Below are 21,674 nucleotides of genomic sequence, written 5' to 3'. Positions count from 1 at the left end.
ACCAACATCTTTTTCAATAGTGGTGCTTCGGCATCGGGCTAGCCATGCAAATAAATCACTGTTTTACACCCATTTACGAGGCTCAATGTATCTCCACACTTCATTGGTAGACTTCCGAGGGCCCTGACATTTAAAACGAGACATTGAGAACTTTGAAAAAGCACTGGTAGTTTACTTACAAGACGATTTATACAGACAGTATCTTCACGAAGTTTAGCGTTTGCAGCCATCTTGAATTTAGTCACGATAAGTCGAGCAACGAGTAAGAATGAACAGCTATGATAAGGGATCAGATTCCAAAAATAATTCAGTGGAAATGCATGGATTCCAGTTGCTGCTACTGGAAGAAACTGGAATCCATGCATTTCCACTGAATTATTTTTGGAATCTGATCCCTTATCATACCTGTTCATTCTTACTCGTTGCTCGACTTATCGTGACTAAATTCAAGATGGCTGCAAACGTTAAACTTCGTGAAGATACTGTCTGTATAAATCGTCTTGTAAGTAAACTACCAGTGCTTTTTCAAAGTTCTCAATGTCTCGTTTTAAATGTCAGGGCCCTAGGAAGTCTACCAATGAAGTGTGGAGATACATTGAGCCTCGTAAATGGGTGTAAAACAGTGATTTATTTGCATGGCTAGCCCGATGCCGAAGCACCACTACTGAAAAAGTTGTTGGTAGCATCGGCTAACTAGCGCCAGATTTTGGAGTGCAGGGGACAAGTCGAGATGGGCTATGAGACATACGTTCACAATCGGTATCATGTTTCAATACACTTTAGGTCAATATCACACCGGAATTCTCCTTTAAGATCAACATACAAAAAGAAAGGTGGTCCTCCTTAACCCTACGGTTCTTGAGATATTCACAGAAATAGGTCCAGTCCAGTGGGGGGGCTACAGATGAAAATGAAAAACGATGGTTCCATGCTATCCTTGTGGGGTTACATGCTCACCAAGTTTCGTGTACCCCGGTCTTTCAGTGTCCCGGGAATCCTTGTTGGTGTACGTCACTAAATGTACACATAAATTATTTTATCATTTATCAAATCATTGACGTCATTCAGTGTACAGTGAATCCTTGACGGAAAATTGCTCATGCGAAAAAAATCTGACTAAACCTATATGACCGTAACTTACCAAACAATGTATTAACACGATACACAATTATATTATATATATAATTTTATTCTATAATATACCTGGCTAAAAAGTTCAAGATGTTATTTATTACCATATAGAAAAAAAAAGATTGACAACTTCAGTACATATGACTTTATCCATAGAATGTCATACATGGAGAGGGTTATTTTTCACATTGGATAATGGCTAATTATCAACTTATTTAACAAACTAAAGTGCCTCAAAACAGTGAATCTGCTGTTATTTACCCTTAGTGGATTGATAAAATCACAGTCACAATGAATGCAAGGAACGCAATGAAATGTGATGGTATGCTGAAAGACATACAGGAGAAGATATCAACAAAAATAGACATCAGTTGTGTTCTCTACTATGCAATGAAAAATACCACAAATGAATTCAGTGTCTGAGTTGGAGAGATCTTATTAGTGCTTAGGGTAACTGACATGAGTTCTGAAGGTAACTGGGGTGAGTACTGCCATATGGCTGGTACCATAACTTCCCACCTACTGGTGTGCATGTATTGTACATTCATCAATACACATAGTACACATAGTAATTACATTGTTAAACCAAGAGGCACAAACATAGCCTGCCCCCATAGCATAGCTTTGTAGCTGCATGTCTGTACTAGCCACTAGATGGACAACTCAAGCTATGCAGCACTGTTTTTATTTTTCCCCCAAGTTTTGTTCGTTGACCTCAAACAACAGGGCTGTTAAAAATGGCTGGAGTTCCTCTCTAACATCCTCTACTGTGTATAACTGAAAATAAAACCAGGGTGCCGAAGGCTACCCGGACCTAAGATCCTTCCATAGTTTAAACTAAAAGGATTTAGAAGTCCTGAACTGACTCAAACAATGAAAATGTGTCAGATCCACTTACCAGACTGCAGTCCTGTTCACTGAAACACTGGAAGATAAACAATAAATAGATTCACATTCCGCAATTTTATTATTTGTAGAAATAGTAATAGTAATTATGATAGTAATGATGGTGATGTGTGGTACCATAAAACCAAATGGACAAAACTCACAAATCGCATTCATAGTATACACATGGACTAAGGTTGTCAGCTGGGCTGGGAGTAAAACTGTCATATGTTACAGACATTGGTGTAGGAAGGATTGGGCTGGGTTGAGCCAACACATCTGGAAAATTAAGCATAAAGCAAGAAAAGGATCCAATCTAATTACCACAATGGAAATCAAATCGTTGGAAATTGAAAAACCTTGTCAGTGTGAAAACTGAAAATGCTAAGCAAAAGTGGTGTATTAGACACAATATTGCATACATTGTATTGGAATTGAAGATTTTTGGGAAAGTTCTACCTTCAAAGCTTATCAGCAGAAATGCATCCCCTCCTCGAATAAAATCCCCTGCCATGATGCGTTCTTTGCTTATGAAATTGCCATCACCTATTAAAGGTCCTGCATAGTACCAGCCCTCTGAATCTTCATACTGTTTTCCAAATATCAAAGGATTATCCCATTTGTAAAATGTTTGTCCATTAACTATAAAACAAAATATGTCGGAGGTAAAAATAAAGATAGAATCTAAAAGAAAATTTGTTAACAAAAATCATTTGGGCTTGACAATAAAATAAAAGCTATAAGATAAATCAGTTTTCCTTCTGCATTATTAGAGTGTGGTGAGACCATGGCTTGAACTTTGTGGACATCATTCCATAGGATCCTGCACAGGCACAGCACCAAGAGAACACCATACCCAATGTGAGGGACATAAATAATGAAATGTCTGAAATATCAGTAAATGTTCATGTAAAATCTTTAGGGGTCTGTTAAAAAGCTAAAAACAAAGAGGAACTTAACTTCTCTGCTCTAAAGCACACCTAGAATACTGAATATTATATTAATATACCTGAATACTTCTTAGGGCCCTTGGCATTCTACAGATCTAGCATAATTATTATTAGTTGCATTGAAATTTTATATCAAAGATGGGGAAGATTCTGACATGATTCATATTGGTTTCACTTTTTACATTAAGAACAGCTATTTTAATTTATGTGTGCAAATGTTTTCCATCTTGTTAGTGTGCTTGACTATTGTCAGGTCATGACTCACTTGTAAAGGTTTCTGTTGTATCCAGAGTCACACTGATTTGTTTGGACATGCGTTTCAGGATGCTGGATGTCTGCTCTAACAGCTCAATAGTGATTTGTCTTGATGGACATGGCCACTGCAGGCTATTGTCATAGACTCCAGAAACAAGCCAGAAAAAGACTCCTAATGCCTCTGGCCCATACGAGACAAGGACCTGGTAGGAATATCCCTCAGTAGAGTACAGCCTGGGACTGAAGCTGAATACACCAGACTGTTGAAGGTGTTCAGCAAAATTCCTGATGTGCCATACAGAGTGTGGACATGTAGTTTCTGAGAGGTTGATATCATCCAATGAGAAGCCACCACTGGACATTCCTTCTCCTTTTACTGATTCAAACTCAATCAAAAAGGCTTTAGTTGTGTACAGCTGTATGTGTTGGAGTTGCCAGTAGTCTGCTGTGGAACCTGTAAAAGACAGACTTACATAAGCATAACAACTGGACTACACAGGACTCCTACTAGACTATTAAGAGTGTGTCCATGAGAGGACCAGGCTGGGGGTGATACATGCTACGCCACCCATTTTGATGAAACTCTTTGAAATGAAACCCCATTTGATGAAAAGTTTGAAGGGTCCACCTAAAAACTCAAAAAGCCAAAATAGTACAAAATTTAAATTAAGTATAAGTATATATACTCTTTTGATCCTGTGAGGGAAATTTGGTCTCTGCATTTATCCCAATCCGTGAATTAGTGAAACACACTCAGCACACAGTGAACACACAGTGAGGTGAAGCACACACTAATCCCGGCGCAGTGAGCTGCCTGCTACAACAGCGGCGCTCGGGGAGCAGTGAGGGGTTAGGTGCCTTGCTCAAGGGCACTTCAGCCGTATCATGGCTGCCCCTAATTAGCAAACAACAAAAGTTATGAACCCCCCCTCCTTGTTTTAGGCCAAAAAAACAAAAAAAAAAGGCCCAAATTGCATAAAATGTTGACATACCTCCTGCGGTCAGATTGCAAATACTGACAAAACTGTAATTAGAATGTTGTAGAATACACATTCTAAAGAATATCTGACCCCATCAAACTGGGTGTTTTGGCCCTTTGAATCAATGGAAATGGTTGTTGACTCTTTAAATAGAGCCAGTGTGTTTTTGCATGTAAGTATTTCACAATGATCAAGCTGTACATATAGTTAGGCATTATTTAGCCTAGGAAAGTAGTTTTGGTGTTTAATTTGATTTAGAGGTCACTGAAACATATACAGTATATCACACTAAAGCATAGGTTCCCAAAGTGGGGATCGGGACCCCCCGGGGGGTCGCGGGACGCCGAGGGGTGGGTCGCAAAATGATTTCCATAAATCAAATAAATTTGGGGAAAATAAAAGAGCTGTCACTTGACCGCACTTTAAAGACAGATTTTAATTCCAAGACGCTTGCTGAGTTCTGGATTTCAAGGGGGAATATCCACAGCTATTCAAGGCCGCGATGGACCTACTGACGCCGTTCCACATACCTGTGCGAAAAGACTTTCTCTGCACTGACATACAGTATATTAAAAACAAATACAGATCGCGTCTAAATGTGTAGGATGATCTCCGTGTGGCCGTCTCCACAATTAAACCAAGAATGGACTTGCTGTGTTCCGCGCATAGCGCGCATCCATCTCATTAGATGAGATTAACGCTGAAACATAGTTGCCAAAATGTAAATTTGCGCAGCAACAATGTACATATGTTTACAACAGTTTGTGGATATTACCCTGACTGAGATATTCTTCTGTTAAAATGGAAATTAAAGTAATGTTTCAAAGTTAAGTTTGCACGACAGCAATAATGTGCACTCATGTTACATGGATATTATTTTTTGACTAAGGTATTCTGCTTTTATCATATAGTAAATTTCTATATGTAAAATCATAACAGGCTGCTCTGTTCTTTTGTGTTGTCATTAAGCCCGTGTTTGGATAAGCCTAGTGCGTATGACCGTTTTTTTAATTTTATTTTTTAATTTAATTTAATTTAATTTTTTGAGTCACATCCAGGGATAGTGGGGGTCGCCAATCTCTGGCACGGTTATTTTGGGGGTCGCGGGTTGAAAAGTTTGGGAACCCCTGCACTAAAGTATCAGTCCATCATTTTCTTTATCAACTGCAAAAGGTGACTCTATTGTTGTGACATCTGACAAAAAGGTGCATGCTATACTAATAAATATAGTTTATGATTAATAATTAACAATGCATGCCTATGCATGGGTCATGGTTTTACCAAAGTCATAGAACAGTCAAAACTATACATATTCTAAAAGCATACGCACTGTACATGAAATATAGCATCAATCAACTTATGTCCCATCTTCCTCCATACCATGCATAACACATACAGTACTCCTCTATTCTGTATAGGCGAATCAAGTAAACAGCTGATACATTTTGGCCTGCACTATTAAGGGAAACAAATTAAACACCCTAATGGTAAATGGTAAAGTAACTAGATGTACCGCAGAGCGGTACAAAATATGACCGCCGCCCAGTCCAGCACATTTTTTCCACAAAAAGAAATCACGCTGAAAGGCCTATATGATTCTAACTGTCTCACTAAATTGCATTATCCACACTCAATTCTCACTGGTATCTGCTAGACAACAAGTACCAAAACATGATTAGTTCATAGATTTCACATGTAAAATTCATTTTATACAACCCCAACTCCATCTTGCCTGTTTATAATTCTGAGAAATTCTTGATTGTTTGTGTTATGTTTATGTTATGTGTGTGTGTGTGTGTGTGTGTGTGCGCGTGTGTGTGTGTGTGTGCGTGCGTGCTTGTGTTTGTGCCTGTGACATTACTGTGAATGTATGTGTGTGTGTGTGTGTATCTGTTTGTGCACATGTGTGCACATGAAATGGGTTAACATGACCCCTGGAGGCAAACATACGGAAAAAAATGGTCATCCTAGGCCCTACAGTTCTCAAGATATTCACAGAGAACTGTGTCTGCCCTACCCTCCTTTCGGGGGGTTCAGTCCAGCGGGGGGGCTACAGATCAAAACGAAAAATGACGGTTCCATGCTATCCATGTGGGGGTACATGCCCACCAAGTTTCGTGTACCCCGGTCTTTCAGTGTCCCGGGAATCCTTGTTGGTGTACGTCACTAAATGTACACATAAATTATTTTATTGTAAGGCCCCCCATGAACGAAAGTACACAAAACTTGGCATGCATTCGGAGGGTGTCATAATGATCCTACACTTTTAATTTCGTGCAGTTTTGACCTTGTCAGCCAGCGATATTGTGATGAAAACACCACATTTTTTGCTTTTTAATTTTTAACTAGGTGGCGCTATACATGAAATAAGTGGTAATGGGATGGGTTGACATGCCCCCTTAAGACCAACATACATAAAAAAGATGGACCTCCTAGGCCCTACGGTTCTCGAGATATTCACAGAAAACTGTCTCTGGCCACCTACAGGCCAGTTGGTGTATAGTAACATAAATTAATTTATTGTGTGGCCCCCCATGAACGGAATTCCACAAAACTTGGCGTGCATACAGAGGGTGTCATAATGATCATACACTTCCAATTTCGTGCAGTTTTGACTATGTTAGGTCACAGATACCTTCAATTACAACACCTCATTTTTACTTTTTTGTGTTTAACTAGGTGGTGCTATACATGAGTGGTTATGGAATGGGTTGACATGGCCCCTTGAGATCAACATACAAAAAAAAATGGTGTAAGTTTTTCCGTCAATGATTCCCGGGACACTGAAAGACCGGGGTACACGAAACTTGGTGGGCATGTAACCCCACATGGATAGCATGGAACCATCGTTTTTCGTTTTGATCTGTAGCCCCCCCGCTGGACTGGACCCCCCGAAAGGAGGGTAGGGCAGACACAGTTTTCTGTGAATATCTCGAAAACCGTAGGGTTTAGGAGGACCATTTTTTTTTTGTATGTTGATCTCAATGGGCCATGTCAACCCATTCCATAACCACTCATTTCATGTATAGCGCCACCTAGTTAAACACAAAAAAGTAAAAATGAGGTGTTGTAATTGAAGGTATCTGTGACCTAACATAGTCAAAACTGCACGAAATTGGAATTGTAGGATCATTATGACACCCTCTGTATGCACGCCAAGTTTTGTGGAATTCCGTTCATGGGGGGCCACACAATAAATTAATTTATGTTACTATACACCAACTGGCCTGTAGGTGGCCGGAGACAGTTTTCTGTGAATATCTCGAGAACCGTAGGGCCTAGGAGGTCCACCTTTTTTATGTATGTTGGTCTTAAGGGGGCATGTCAACCCATCCCATTACCACTTATTTCATGTATAGCGCCACCTAGTTAAAAATTAAAAAGCAAAAAATGTGGTGTTTTCATCACAATATCGCTGGCTGACAAGGTCAAAACTGCACGAAATTAAAAGTGTAGGATCATTATGACACCCTCCGAATGCATGCCAAGTTTTGTGTACTTTCGTTCATGGGGGGCCTTACAATAAAATAATTTATGTGTACATTTAGTGACGTACACCAACAAGGATTCCCGGGACACTGAAAGACCGGGGTACACGAAACTTGGTGGGCATGTACCCCCACATGGATAGCATGGAACCGTCATTCTTCGTTTTGATCTGTAGCCCCCCCGCTGGACTGGACCCCCCGAAAGGAGGGTAGGGCAGACACAGTTCTCTGTGAATATCTTGAGAACTGTAGGGCCTAGGATGACCAATTTTTTCCGTATGTTTGCCTCCAGGGGTCATGTTAACCCATTCCATGTGCACACATGTGCATAAACAGATACACACGCACACACATACATTTACAGTAATCATACGTATGACACATACTCACACAGTAGACATATGTACGCATGCATGCACATGCACAAACACACATACGCAGGCAAACACACAAGCACGCACATACACACACACACCCACACACATAAACATAACTTTGTACACGCACACATGCACATAATTCAAGAATTTTTCCCGTCATCTACTCCCTGAATTTTTGGTCATTGATACCCGGGACACCGAACCACCGGGGTACATGAAATTTGGTGGGTATGTAGCCCCACTAGACTTTTACGGAAAAATTTCATTTCGTCCCCGGGGACCACCACCAACCCACCCCCCGGGCTGGGCCCCCCGAACCGCAAAAAAAAAAAAACAGTTTTTCCTAAATAACTACCTGAACCGTGGCACTGAGGATGAAGAATCTTTTATGGTATGTTGGTCTCAAGGGCCCACATCAACCTGGCTCATAATCACTCATTTGTGATTTGCACCCCCACCCCCCGGTAAAAAATGAAAATGCAATATTATTCTGCTTTAATTGCCCCTATCTTCAGTTAAGATGTTCAGAACTGCACCAAATTTTATGTGTATGATTGACCTGGCATTCTCTGGGGGTATGCCAAGTTTCGTAGAATTTCATCCATGGGGGGGTCTAAAACAATTAGGTTATGTGTACATTTAGTGACTGTACACTCATTGGCCTGTAAATGGCGGTGCACACACACAGGCACCCACATACTATCGGTATTAGAACGGCCGATACATAATTACAAATTCGGTAGGATTAAAAGAAAGCCAAAATAAATATTCATCATCATCATCATGGCTGCATTTTCAGTATTGGCGATAAGTAGTCGTTTGTCCACTAGATGGCGCATCGTTGCAGTGAGACGTAATTTTGTTGGAAGTTAAAAGTGGGTTGGAAAAAACAATGGACGCTTCCTACAAGGACTGTAATTTACCGCAGCGGACATCTAATAAGGATAGGACGATGTTCACATGAAGTGTAATTCCCATTTCTTCTTGAAGCCGAAATAAAGCTGAGGATGTTTATCGGACATGCTTGGTTTTTACTGCAGGTACGTTAATCTTGTAATATCAATAAGGACCTAGGTAATGTTACCGTTAGCGTTGGTTGAGTGATGGAGGCATTTGATTGATTGCATTTGTAGAAAACTATAAATGCGGTTATACCAAGCAAATTGATAGCAACACTGTTTGTATCTTTCTACTGTCATTTATTGCACGTGCTACAAAATCATTCTGTGCAATGGAAGATTTACCAACGTTACACCGGTCTGATACAGTTTTGCCTATACATGCGTGAGACTGAGACGCCTGTTTATTTTGTTTTAAGTGCGTGCATGGTGTGAGAGGGGAATCGATGCGCTTTGATTACAGCTTGGTAGTTGTAGTCGTGTGAAATTAAAAAGCACGTGTGTGTGAAGTATCCAAACAATGACACCTTCATTTCATTATGGCTGCTTTAGCAACACACCTTAAGCTACTGTGTAGTCGGTCCCATTTAGAAGTGGCTACTTCATTCGCGCTTTCCTTGACTCATGGAGCTGCTTGAATGTTATTACAATTTTTCGCCACGATATGGCAGTTTAAGTCCGCTTGATACTGTAAGGCGTAAGCCATTGGTTTCCAAAGGAGATTTTATTTGTGTCGCCAGCATAGCCTATTGACAATTTATGTTGTAAATAGGCCTACCTTATAATCCTACCTGTAGCTTAGGGAAGCTAACAGCTTTCTATTAGGATCTAGTTTGTTAGTTACCGTTTTGTCATAACTCCCTGATGCATTTTTGCATTTAGAATAGCCAGAGCGTGTATATCTCAATCGGAAAATTAAACAATATCGGGTGCCTATGGACTAGGCTGGGTGAACCCAGCCTGATCTGCACGCTATTTATTTTTTGATTTCTTAAAAGATTGAGCTTGGTCTGATGAAAGCCAGACTAGCCATGGACCTCAGTTACACAATGCAAGGGAACATGAATCAGCCAATATTTGCACGAACAATAACGGACAAAAGCTCTTCAACTTTGGCCCGTTAAAATGTGTATGAACAGTCTAGCGACGCATTTCATCAAGGCCCATTTGGACATGTCAGTTATTTGCACCACTGGTTAGATGTAAAACAGCATTTCGTTTCAGACTAGGCTACTGTTACTTAATTTGTGCATTAACAATAACGTTTCAGACTACTGTTACTTAATTTGTGCATTGACAATAAAGTATTACATGAACTAAAGATGACTAAAATCTTATGTAGAAGAAGAAACATTCACAAAAAATCCATCCATCCAAAAATGACCTTTGTTTTTGATAGCTGTTGAAAACGGCATGGAACTGACAGAGATGTTTTTGTTTATAAATACATAACAAATAAATAAATAAATAACATTATGCTGATACCTTTTGCTTTTCCCAAATACAATGTAGCCTACAGGTGTAAGTGACCTTTCATCAATCCAGTTGCAATGGATGAACTGTGATGAACTGCCCTACTTGTGATTGTTTAGAGATTTTAAAGGTTTTATAACAATGCTACATCTTCTTTGGCTATTCTACAATCTATTCACCTTTTCAGCACCAGTAGGCTACTTTCTGTGCAGCCGCACACACACACTCAGGCATGCCAAACAAGCATACATAAAAGTTTCAAGAGTGGGGGATGGAGTAAAATATGGAGACAAATTGAAGTGTGATTTATTTTCGCGGAACGGATGTACAAGACTGAGCGGCGGTCATATTTTGTACCGCTATGCGGTACATCTAGTTATCTTTCACGTAATGAATACGCACAGAAAGTGAAAGTAGGCCTAATGTGCGCTCCGTGTCTGTAGCTGTCTGTTCACGTCCGCAATCGAACGTCAAATAGAGAAGTCATCCATGTTCTCTACGTTATAGCCTAGGCGGTCATGCTTCTGCATTTGCAAAATTCCTGACGGTTCCTGATTGCTAAATGTTTGTTTTCCTTTCCTGTAGATAGCGGTTGATGTTGAAGCACCTAGCCTATAATTTGACTTCAGCGGTGACAAATCCTGCTGAGAGAGAGAGAGAGCAACGAAAGAGAGGCACCCCTAAAGTGGTCCTGCGTGCCCGCGTTTGTGTGTCTCTGCATGGGGTTCAATTGAAGTCAGAGTTGGTCCGTCAATAGTCCATTCAGGCCGCTCCATTATTATATTAATGTCAGACAGGGTACAGGGTAAAATGTGTGGGAATCTCTTGCATTATGATGGCTAGATTTGCGGGACTTTTATTATTATGCTCAATACTAAGTAATAATGTATTCGCAATACCCGCAATTCCGCGCTGGAATTTAGACCCTTTTAAATGTGCATCTTTTTTTCTCTCGCTCTCTCGGAGGTGGCCAGCCAAGCAATTGTTCTTCTGCATGCCAGCCTGTGCCAATATATCGTCCAAAATGATTGATTGCATTGCATTCTCCACATTTTTAGCTAAATTTTCATGTACCACATCAGCATTTGAGTTCAGTGATTTTTTTGGTAAATTGCTTTACAATTAGCGTCGGGCCTATTGGCCTATTGCCATGGCTTGCCTCAGCTTAGGCTTGCCTCTTGCCACTATTCACTCCTTCTTCTTCATTAACATTCCCTGTAGAATTCTCAATATTTTTGGCCTCAATGTGTACAGTTACATAGTCTGTCTGTTCTTAGTCTTGGATTTTGTGAAATACATTTCTAAATATTACCTGCTTGCTGCAGCTTCGGTCTGCACGTCAATTTAAACCCGCATCTTTTTCTCTCTCGAGCATTTAATCGGCTGCCAGCTTGTATCTCTACATCATCCAAAATGCTTGATTGCATTGCATTCTCCACATTTTTAGCTACATTTTCATGTACCACATCAGCATTTTTGTTCTGTGAATCTTTTGTAAATTGCTTTACAAATACCGTCGGGCCTATTGGCCTATTGCCATGGCTTGCCTCAGCTTAGGTCACGTCCTTTTAAAACCGTCTTTTTCTCTATCGTGAGCATTTAATCTGCTGCCAGCTTGTGACTCCACGTCGCCCAAAATGCTTGATTGCATTGTATTCTCCACATTTTTAGCTACATTTTCATGTATCATATTAGCATTTTTGTTCAGTGAATCTTTTGTAAATTGCTTTACAATTACCGTCGGGCCTATAGGCCTATCGTTTTGGTCACGTCTAAAACTGCCTCTTTTTCTCTCTCATGAGCATTTAATCTGCTGCCAGCTTGTGACTCCACATCGCCCAAAATGCTTGATTGCATTGTATTCTCCACATTTTAGTAACATTTTGGTGCACCTCATGGCATTTTCTTTCAGTGAATCTTTTGCTTTGCAATTACCTTCCTGCCCTCCTCTTGGCTGCCTTCACTCCTTCATCTTCATTAATCTTTTTGGCCTCAATAATCCAGTTACATAGTCTCTGTTTTTGGTTTTAGATTTTGTGAAATAGATTTCTAAATAAATGCGACTTATAGTCCGGTGCGACTTATATATGTTTTTTTCCTGCTCATGACGCATTTTTTGACTGATGCGACTTAGGAGCGACTTATAGTCCGGAAAATACGGTACATATTATAGGCAAACATCAAACGGGGTATGTGCACACTGTGGCGCAATAGAAAGTGTTAAACACATACTCATAGACTGCACATATTATAACAGAGAAAGAGAAAAAATGAAGGGAGTGGTTAAAAAAGATCTAACCATGGGAAACCTACTAAGTATATCTAGCACACAGTCCACAGCTAAGGCTGTTATAGCTTTCATAAAAGAGACCCAACTAGCAAATAGAATTTTTTTTTTTTTTTTTTTTTCCCCATTTAATTTAAAAACTGGATATAAATAGCATCCTGTTGGATCACACCTCAGCCCGGAAGATGGCGGTAGTGCACAAAGTATGCAAACTGCCACTAAACATTATAGAAGAAGAAGATTCTAGGAGCCATTCTGTAGTCAGAATCTCCCGCACCACTAAGGTGTGTAGTCATCATCCTCTGAGCTGGTATGTTCATTCTCTGATTGCTTCATATGGTTTCCTAAATCTTTAACCTGTTTCGTAACTTTCACATTATTCATTTAGATGTACCTTCTATAATGTATTGGATGAATAGCTTGTACCTGACAAATAAATTGTTATGCTTTGACCCGCATAGTTTTCTAGAATTTCTTTAGATATCCCTCAAAGTTTAAGATGTGCCAGGGGGAACGGCTAGGATTAGTCCCTAGGGCCGTGGGGCTAAATCAGTGAAAGTAGGCATGCTACCAGGAGAACTGGCCATCGTATTGTACTGTGGTGGGTCACTGATTTTATTAGTAGTCTGGAATTAGACAGCTAACCTTAGCACACCCTGAACCCTCTGTAGCTTCAATAAGATGTTCTGTCCAGATGAGTATAATGGTCCAGGCCAGCACTATAGCCTCTGACCAACTTTCACACTAGGATCATTACTCAGTAAATGGCGCCTCGCGAATTAAGTGCGCCACATACTCGACGCACCCGACCTGTAGCGCGACAATGTGACATCACAGAAGTGCCGTAACCATTTATACTCGCGCGTCGTGGTCACGACACTAGTTGCAATATTCTCCTGAACAGAGGTGTCGCTGTTGTGAAAAGATTAACGCTAACTACGTTACACAGCAGAAGAAGCTGCATTAAGAAACACTAGTAGCAGAGAATGTAAACGGGCTCTGCTATTAGCTAGCCTCTGTGATGGTACTTCAGACTTTGGTTGCTACTATTCACAACTACCACCATCATTATCATCTAGTTTCCAAGGTGTGCGCACAGGTAGATAGATAGATAGATAGATAGATAGATAGATAGATAGATACTTTAGTCATCCCGAGGGAAATTTTAATAATTTAAACAGTTTAGTTAGCTGGCTAGCTAGCTAGCAGCTGGCTGAGTTTGTGTAATTTCCTGAAGTGGAAAGAGATTTTGTTCAGGCCTTAATAGATATCCTTTGTTTGAAAATAAATCGTTTCTATTCTTTCCTCTTAATTCCATGTGTTGCAACTCTCGCTGGTAACTTTATTAACTTATCCAGCAAACTATTACAAATTCACGACTGTAACAAAACACTGCAACTCTCGCTTGCCCTCGAACTAGTCCATCTTCCTGTTTCCGCTTTGTCGCGCTCGTTTGAAAAAATATGAGTGGTGCGCTACCTCGCGCTACCTGGCTAAAATCTTGGCGCGCCAGCAAGATCTACGTCATTTTGACGTCACAGTGTCGCGCTACCGGTCGGGTGCGTCGAGTATGTAGAACGCCTTAGTCGGCCGAGGAGGGGCTCGCACACTATTCTTGGGGAAGTTGAGTCTAATTAAAATAGCTAGAAGGCATTCTTGTAACAGTATCGTGGGTAGGCCTACATCGGCCTACTATGGATAGTAATATTACTTTGACCGAAACTTCTCCATATCTAGCGGGGTCAGAATCATTAGGTTAACAGGGGTTCTATAATCAATCCGCGCGCGCGCGCGGACAGCTTCACGATTTCCTTCGACCACTCCCAGTTCCCTCATTGGTCCTGGCGAGTGACGTCTTATAAATCTAAGTGGTGTAAATATTAACTTTCAGTGTTTTACGATGTCTTTGTAAATTAGGCCTACGTTTAATTAAAAAGTGTTTCTTGCGTGCGTTCATTCTCTCATTCCCTCTCCAAAATGTTCCTGTTCTAGGCTGATCAAGTGCATGAACCCAGCATTGGTGTGCGCATCACATGAATCACAAATGAGACAATAGATTGACCATCTTGTACAACTGCAAAGCCTTATCATAGGCATGTTACATTCATGACATGAGAAATGGAAATTATAGAACGAAAATGACAAATTAGGCAGTTGGCTAAACGTTTTAAACTTGCACAAAACTGATGAACCCAGCATCGGTTCGTCGCATAAATCAAAACACAAATTGAAGCAACACTGACCATTGGACAATCCTACTACAAAACCTTTCCATAGGCATTCAACGTTTATGACATAAGAAGTGGATTATGAACGCATTTCATCACACCTGACAATTAAACGGAGCTGTGGCTTTTCGCGATTTGACTGATTTTTGAGGTTTCAGCGCAGTGTTGACTTGCATGCGCGTCTTTTTAAGATGGTGAGCGTAAACGAAGGAAAGCCCTCTAATCGGACGGGCAAGACTGACAAGTAGACCGTGCCGTCCGTGGCTACGCGTAGGCCTATGTCAAACAGATGCTTTCTCTTCGATCTCCACAAATTAAGCTACAGTTAATTCCTTAGCCGTTTGAATAAATTTGCGTTTGCGATTAACAACGTGACAGACAACGTTGTGTTAAATATCGATCCAAACTCTCATCCATGGCTAAATGATACCCTCCGATCGCAGCGCACCAAACTCAGAGCCGCGGAGAGGAAATGGCACAAATCCAAACTAACTGATGACCTCAAAAACTACCAGACACTCCTGACCTCTTTCTCAGCCAGCATCACTACTGCTAAGACGGCTTTCTACAATGACAAAATCAACAGCGCTACAGACACTCGAAAACTTTTCTCAACCTTCAAATCGCTACTCAACCCTCAGCTGCCTCCTCCTCCATCCAGCCTTACTGCAGATACCCTCGCCTCATTTTTTACAAACAAAGTGGCGGCAATCAGCAGTCAATTATCTACATGCCCACTCAACGCATCTGACTCAGATACCGCACTCCTACTACCTCTAGGGACTGCTGGAACATCTTTTTCAGCCTTCACGCCTCTCTCCGAGAGTGAAGTATCTAGACTCCTGACATGCAGCCGTCCTACCACATGTTCACTGGACCCTATACCTACGAGCCTACTTCAGTCCATCAGCCCGACCATCGCTCCAGCTATCACACATGTGATCAATGCCTCACTAACCTCCGGCACATTTCCAACAGCGTTCAAAATGGCCCGGGTAACACCGTTACTTAAGAAAGCTTCTCTCAACCCTGCTCAAGTCGAGAACTACCGCCCTGTCTCACTCCTGCCTTTCCTATCCAAAGGCATTGAACGAGCAGTCTCCAAACAGGTCTCTGACTTCCTTTCACAGAACAACCTTCTGGATCCAAATCAGTCTGGGTTCAAAAGCGGCCACTCTAACGAAACGGCTCTGCTGTCTGTAACAGAAGCCTTAAAAGAAGCCAGGGCGACCGCTCGGTCATCAGTACTCATTCTGCTTGACCTATCGGCTGCCTTTGACACGGTTAATCACCGCATCCTTCTCTCTATACTCGCTAACATGGGAATCTCCGGTTCTGCTCTCTCCTGGTTTGAATCCTACCTCACAGGACGCTCGTTTAACGTATCATGGCTTGGTCAGCTATCTGCACCTCACCATCTCACCACAGGGGTCCCCCAGGGCTCAGTGCTGGGCCCCCTTCTCTTTGCTATCTACACCACCTCCTTGGGACAGATTATCCGTTCGCATGGCTTCTCATACCACTGCTATGCAGACGACACACAGCTCTATCTGTCCTTTCCACCTGATGACCCCTTGGTTTCAGCACGGATCTCGGATTGCCTCTCAGACATAGCTACATGGATGAAGGCACACCACCTCCAGCTGAACCTCTCAAAGACTGAACTGCTGGTCCTCCCAGCTAAACCTACCATACACCACGACATCAACATCAAATTTGACTCCCTGTCTGTTTCACCTACCAGGACTGCAAGAAATCTAGGAGTTGTTCTCGACAACCAACTAAACTTCTCAGATCATGTTGCCTCAGTCGCCCGGTCATGCCGTTTCGCACTCTACAACATAAGGAAAATCAGGACTTACTTGACTCAAGATGCTACCCAACTTCTGGTTCAGGCAATAGTCATCTCACGACTCGACTACTGCAATGCCCTCCTGACAGGTCTCCCAGCCTGCTCAGTGAAACCACTTCAGATGATCCAGAACGCGGCGGCGCGCCTGGTCTACAACCAACCCAAAAGGGCACATGTTACCCCGCTGCTCATCCAGCTACACTGGCTACCTATGGCGGCCCGCATCAAATTCAAGGCTCCGGTTCTGCTCCCACCTACTTGAATGCCCTCATACAGACATACGCTATCTCCAGACCGCTGCGCTCCTCAGACGAACGATGTCTAGCTCTACCACCGGTACGCTCAAGCCAATCCAAACTTTTCTCATCTGTTGTTCCTCGTTGGTGGAACACACTGCCAGTTCCTACAAGGGCAGGGACATCCTTCTCCATTTTCAAAAAACTCCTGCTCTTTAGAGAACATCTCCTCTCATAGCAACACTTACAACAAGTCTTACTGATCCTAGCACTCACCAGCCATCTTAAACTGACAAGTAACTGTTAAAAACAGCACTCACTGATGCACTTATTCTTACTGTACTCTAATGTTTTTAAATTGTCCTAAAATTGTTGAGAATTGCTCTAAAACTTAAACTGTTTACCATGTTGTTAGTCGCTTTGGCTAAAAAAGCGTCAGCCAAATGTAATGTAATGTAATGTAAACTTGTAGAACTTTGTTCAAAATTGATACATTCAAGTTGACTTTGCAAAGTTGTGTAGGCTACCGCGCCAGTTGAAGTCTGCATGAACAGTTATTGCACAAGCCACCGTTTGATTTGCTTAGGGGAGATGCAGGCTGAACCCGTTTGAGGGAGAGAGGCGCAGGGAGAGAATGCGTGCTGTAGCTACACTACGCACATCTCTATGAAATAATGTAGCCTGTCAAGGCTAATCCATATTTTACATAAGCAATCATGGAGACAAAAATAGGCTATATGAATAGGCCTAGGCCTAATGCAGGAATGGACGTTACAGTTATTTAGTAACTGTAACGAATTAATGAAATTTAAATGTAGGCTACCTTTAGACTACTTCGTTTCCCAACAAAGTAACGAAATTACATTAACGACGCTATATCCCAAACATAGGCCTATTGAACTTAGTTTTGGTGAATGATGGACAGATGTCAGTGCCCTAGCCTAATTTACCCTCGGGAATAATTCGACATTGTCTTTATACAATATATTTAACTGGTCTAGACATGGTGTGGTCTATTGGGTTTCTCGTAATTTCAACATACAGCTTTAAAGAACAAATATTGATAACATTTTAGGATCAGCGCCATAGGATTCCCACGGTAGCCAGCGTCTGTGACGACACCTGAGCTTATTAAAATGGCGCCCATAGAGTCATAGAACGTACTTCAACATATCCAAAGTATTTTCCAGCCAGTAGGCTAATCCATCTTGCGTGTAGCGCTCTAGAATCTTTGCTCCAAAGTCAGTGTTTTCCTAACTTCAGATAGGAAAGGTGTATAACAGAAATGTCTTAAGGCGAGACACAGCAGGTGTTACGGTCAGGTTGAGGGATAACACACTGATTAATGGCTGCCTGAGGACCAGCTGACTGCTGGGCGTGGCAGGCGCGATGTTTTAAAAATTGATTACAGGTGGATACCTGGGGGAGCGCGAAAACGCCAGTCTCGCGCAGGAGTTTGAAAGTGTGCACGCTACTCGCCAACGCTGACTAGGATTACCTGTTCCTCCGACGTCCCTTCAGACTATTGTGGTTTTTATTTATTCTTATACAACGTTTTCGTCTGGCACCCGGACTTTACCAATCAAAACTTGAACTCCCAAAAACCGAACAACCGCAAGAGAGCTGGCCGTTCTCGGGAAAGAGCAAGACCTGTGCTGGCCCGGTACGCACGCTCGCCTGGGAAGTCGGTAAGCTGGTTCCTCTTGCAGTCTTTAGTCTTTACATATCAACATCTTCACCCACACCACTGATATAGACTCCCAACCAGCCAGCTATTGTTAAACCCCCCTAGACTAACGAGCTATCTTGGTAAATTAGGTAGGCTGGCTTTTGGTTTTCGCGTTTGACTTTGGCATTCGCGGAATTCGCGTTTGTGGGTCGCAGGGTGAACCCTCGGTTGTAACAACAGGTGAAAACATTGTTTTTTCATGCACTGGTCAATTTCGAGATTAACTACCAGTGCTTTTTCAAAGTTCCGAGGCACCGCAACGAAACACTGTTGGTAGCATTGGCTAACTAGCGCCAGATTTCTGAGTGCAGGGGACAAGCCGAGGTGAGCTATGAGACATACGTTCACACTCTGTATCATGTTTCAACACACTTTAGGTCAATATCACACCGGAATTCTCCTTTAAGTCACCAAAATTCTAAATAAACGTTCCTAACTTTAGGATGGCCCATAACATATGATGCCAGTCATCTCGATAGAGCTCTGATATCTCAATGTATCGCAATGGATGTACTGCTCAATCGGAAGTTCGGAGACAATATGGGCAAAGCTAGCACTCCTCATGTTTGCGCGCGCGGAATAAGGTGAATAAACAACTCGCCATAGACTTCTGACCAGGTTTCTCTTGGTCAGTGGCGTAATGCATTTTTAGGTGGTGTACAATAGCGATTTTTAGACAATGCGCCAGGTCTAGGTTGTTAATTGCTACAACCCTGGGCGCATTGTTTAAAAAATAAACATGCAAAATAAGAAAATAAACTTTGCGCCGGGTGGAAAACAAGTTTTGCACCATGCGCCAGGGTGCAAGATAGGACCCTAAGATTACCACCAAATTATTTCTTTACACCCCTTTTTATTCAACTTTACCAGGGGCGTCATTAAAAGTGGTGTGCATTATGTCAAAGAAACTTTTACTACCAGTTCATCTACCTGTGATCTGTCCAATAAGTCTAGTAGCTCCAACGTCATCCACACTCTGAAACTCTCTGATCCAGATGTTGAGTTGATCTTTGTCATTGCCCTTACTATAGTAGAAGAACTCTAGGCACTGGAAATCTCTTTGGGGAGTCATTATTTTGGTTTTTAATAATCCTCTGTCTCCAGTCATTCCACTGACTGTGCTAAAATGCATAAAATGTCCTTTACCTGCAGATGAAAATGCCCTCTAACATACAGTAATATGAATTTTTCAATTATCATTTCAATTATCATTCAATCAGTGCAATCAATAATTTAGCCATCTATTTTGTCAAGCTTTTTTTTTTACCTCCTTGGTCTTGAGGGATGCTGTGGTCTTCAGTTGGACCTCCCACAATGCTAGATACTGCTTTCCACCTGCTCTCTGCAGTGGAGCAAGCCCTCATGTCACACATGTCTTCCTCAAAGTTGCACCCATCCAAGAATGTTACAGTGGAGGCTGTACAAAGCAATATGTAAATTCACCTTTTTTTTTTTTTTTAAATGACCACATACTGTTATTCACGTATACCTCAGACTTCCATACACTCTATAGCAGTGGTTCTCAAATGGGGGTACGTGAGATTTTAAAATGTACATATATTTTAAAAAGTAGAATCCATGCAAAAATACTTTAAAAACAATTATTTAATAAATATTTCAGGAAAATATAAGTTCATAAAATTAATTTTATATTTCAGTAGGCTATTCAATTTCATTATCCTAAAAACCCAGAGGGCCCCAGCAGTGGCGCGACTGGCTGGGGCACCCGCACCGTACGCCGGCGACCCAGGTTCGATTCCCGTCCAGTGGTCCTTTCCGGATCCCACCCCGGCTCTCTATCCCACTCACTTCCTGTCAATCTCCACTATCCTATCTAAATAAAGGCATAAAAAAAGCCCAAAAAATATACTTAAAAAAAACAAACAAAAAAAAACAGAGTACCCCCCCCATCCCAGGATGGTTCGACCCAACCTGTCACATGCCACCTGTCAATCTGAAACAATGGAGTCGTGGTTGGAGCGTAGTGGTAATTCTTGTGCACTGGTTAGGGGGTACTTGGCTGAAAAAAAATATTTCACAGGGGGTACATCTCTGAAAAAAGGTTGAGAACCACTGCTCTATAGAATAGCAATGCACAGTAAAGTTCAAAAAACGTATTTTTTGCTTTCATCCAAAGTAATGACACATCAAAAAGAGACACCTTTAATTAAAATACATGACCGCTGTGTTTGAATGTATATGATTACTGTCAGATTTTTGCAACAACTGAGAAACTACAAATGTTAACTTCTGATTTATACTTACTTTAAAATGACATGGCCAGATGGTAAAGCATGCACAAACACACAGTACAAGTGTTTGCAAACTGCCAAAAAAAGCAGAAGGGTTCACTGGCCTGTTCTTCTTCAGTGAGGTGTTGTTTTTTTTTTAGCAGTTTGCAAACGGAGTGCATTACCACCACCACCTGCTGGACTGAGGTGCAATGGCAAGTGTACCCCTCAACCTCGTAATGGCCGCCGAGTGAATAAGGCGAATACTAGAGGATTTCTGTTCGATTTGGTGCCATCTACAGGATTTTCATCGAAAGTCATCAAATTGAACATCGACAAAAATGGTTTGAAATCAATTGCAAGTTCGATTGTCTTCACTCTTGAACAAAACGAGTGAATGAATAAATAGTATAAACTCAAAAAACAACTTTGGCATAGGCTATTCAAAATTATAGGCATAGCCTACATTCTTAGATTAAAATGATTAACTCCAAGTTTTTGTCTAGGTGTAGGCGGTCATAAAAGAAATTGGTATCAACGTAATATAGCCTAAGCCTCACAGTTCTGCCAAAGTGTAAATAAAATTATATTCTATAATATAATTAGTGAAATATAATTATCTGAAATGAAATGGCTTTCAATTTGTCATTTAATATTTAAAGGAGAATTC

General features: G+C 41.4%; 1 protein-coding gene across 10 annotated transcripts in view; it reads right to left on the bottom strand.

Moving 5' to 3' along the window:
- Nucleotides 1-1,215: 1,215 nt before the first annotated feature.
- LOC121705032 (meprin A subunit beta-like) overlaps nucleotides 1,216-21,674 on the bottom strand; it is a 32,203-nt gene continuing 11,744 nt past the window's right edge. For 7 of the 10 annotated variants that reach the window (XM_042085729.1, XM_042085732.1, XM_042085728.1 and 4 more), the window contains 7 exons: nucleotides 20,041-20,190; nucleotides 19,704-19,919; nucleotides 3,232-3,675; nucleotides 2,476-2,658; nucleotides 2,181-2,295; nucleotides 2,030-2,056; nucleotides 1,216-1,458 (listed from right to left, as the gene is read on the bottom strand). In XM_042085729.1, the coding sequence (XP_041941663.1) occupies nucleotides 1,395-1,458; nucleotides 2,030-2,056; nucleotides 2,181-2,295; nucleotides 2,476-2,658; nucleotides 3,232-3,675; nucleotides 19,704-19,919; nucleotides 20,041-20,190 (1,199 nt within the window). In that variant the 3' untranslated portion in view covers nucleotides 1,216-1,394. Of the gene's footprint in view, nucleotides 1,459-2,029; nucleotides 2,057-2,180; nucleotides 2,296-2,475; nucleotides 2,659-2,691; nucleotides 2,840-3,231; nucleotides 3,676-19,703; nucleotides 19,920-20,040; nucleotides 20,191-21,674 lie in introns of those variants that run through there. The other 3 variants (XM_042085731.1, XM_042085735.1, XM_042085733.1) reach the window with 3 other exon arrangements.

The sequence above is a fragment of the Alosa sapidissima genome, chromosome 3, assembly GCF_018492685.1.
Source record: "Alosa sapidissima isolate fAloSap1 chromosome 3, fAloSap1.pri, whole genome shotgun sequence".
NCBI lineage: Eukaryota > Metazoa > Chordata > Actinopteri > Clupeiformes > Clupeidae > Alosa > Alosa sapidissima.
The sequence above is the reverse complement of the archived record's forward strand: the minus strand, read 5'-3'. Positions and strand labels throughout refer to the sequence as shown.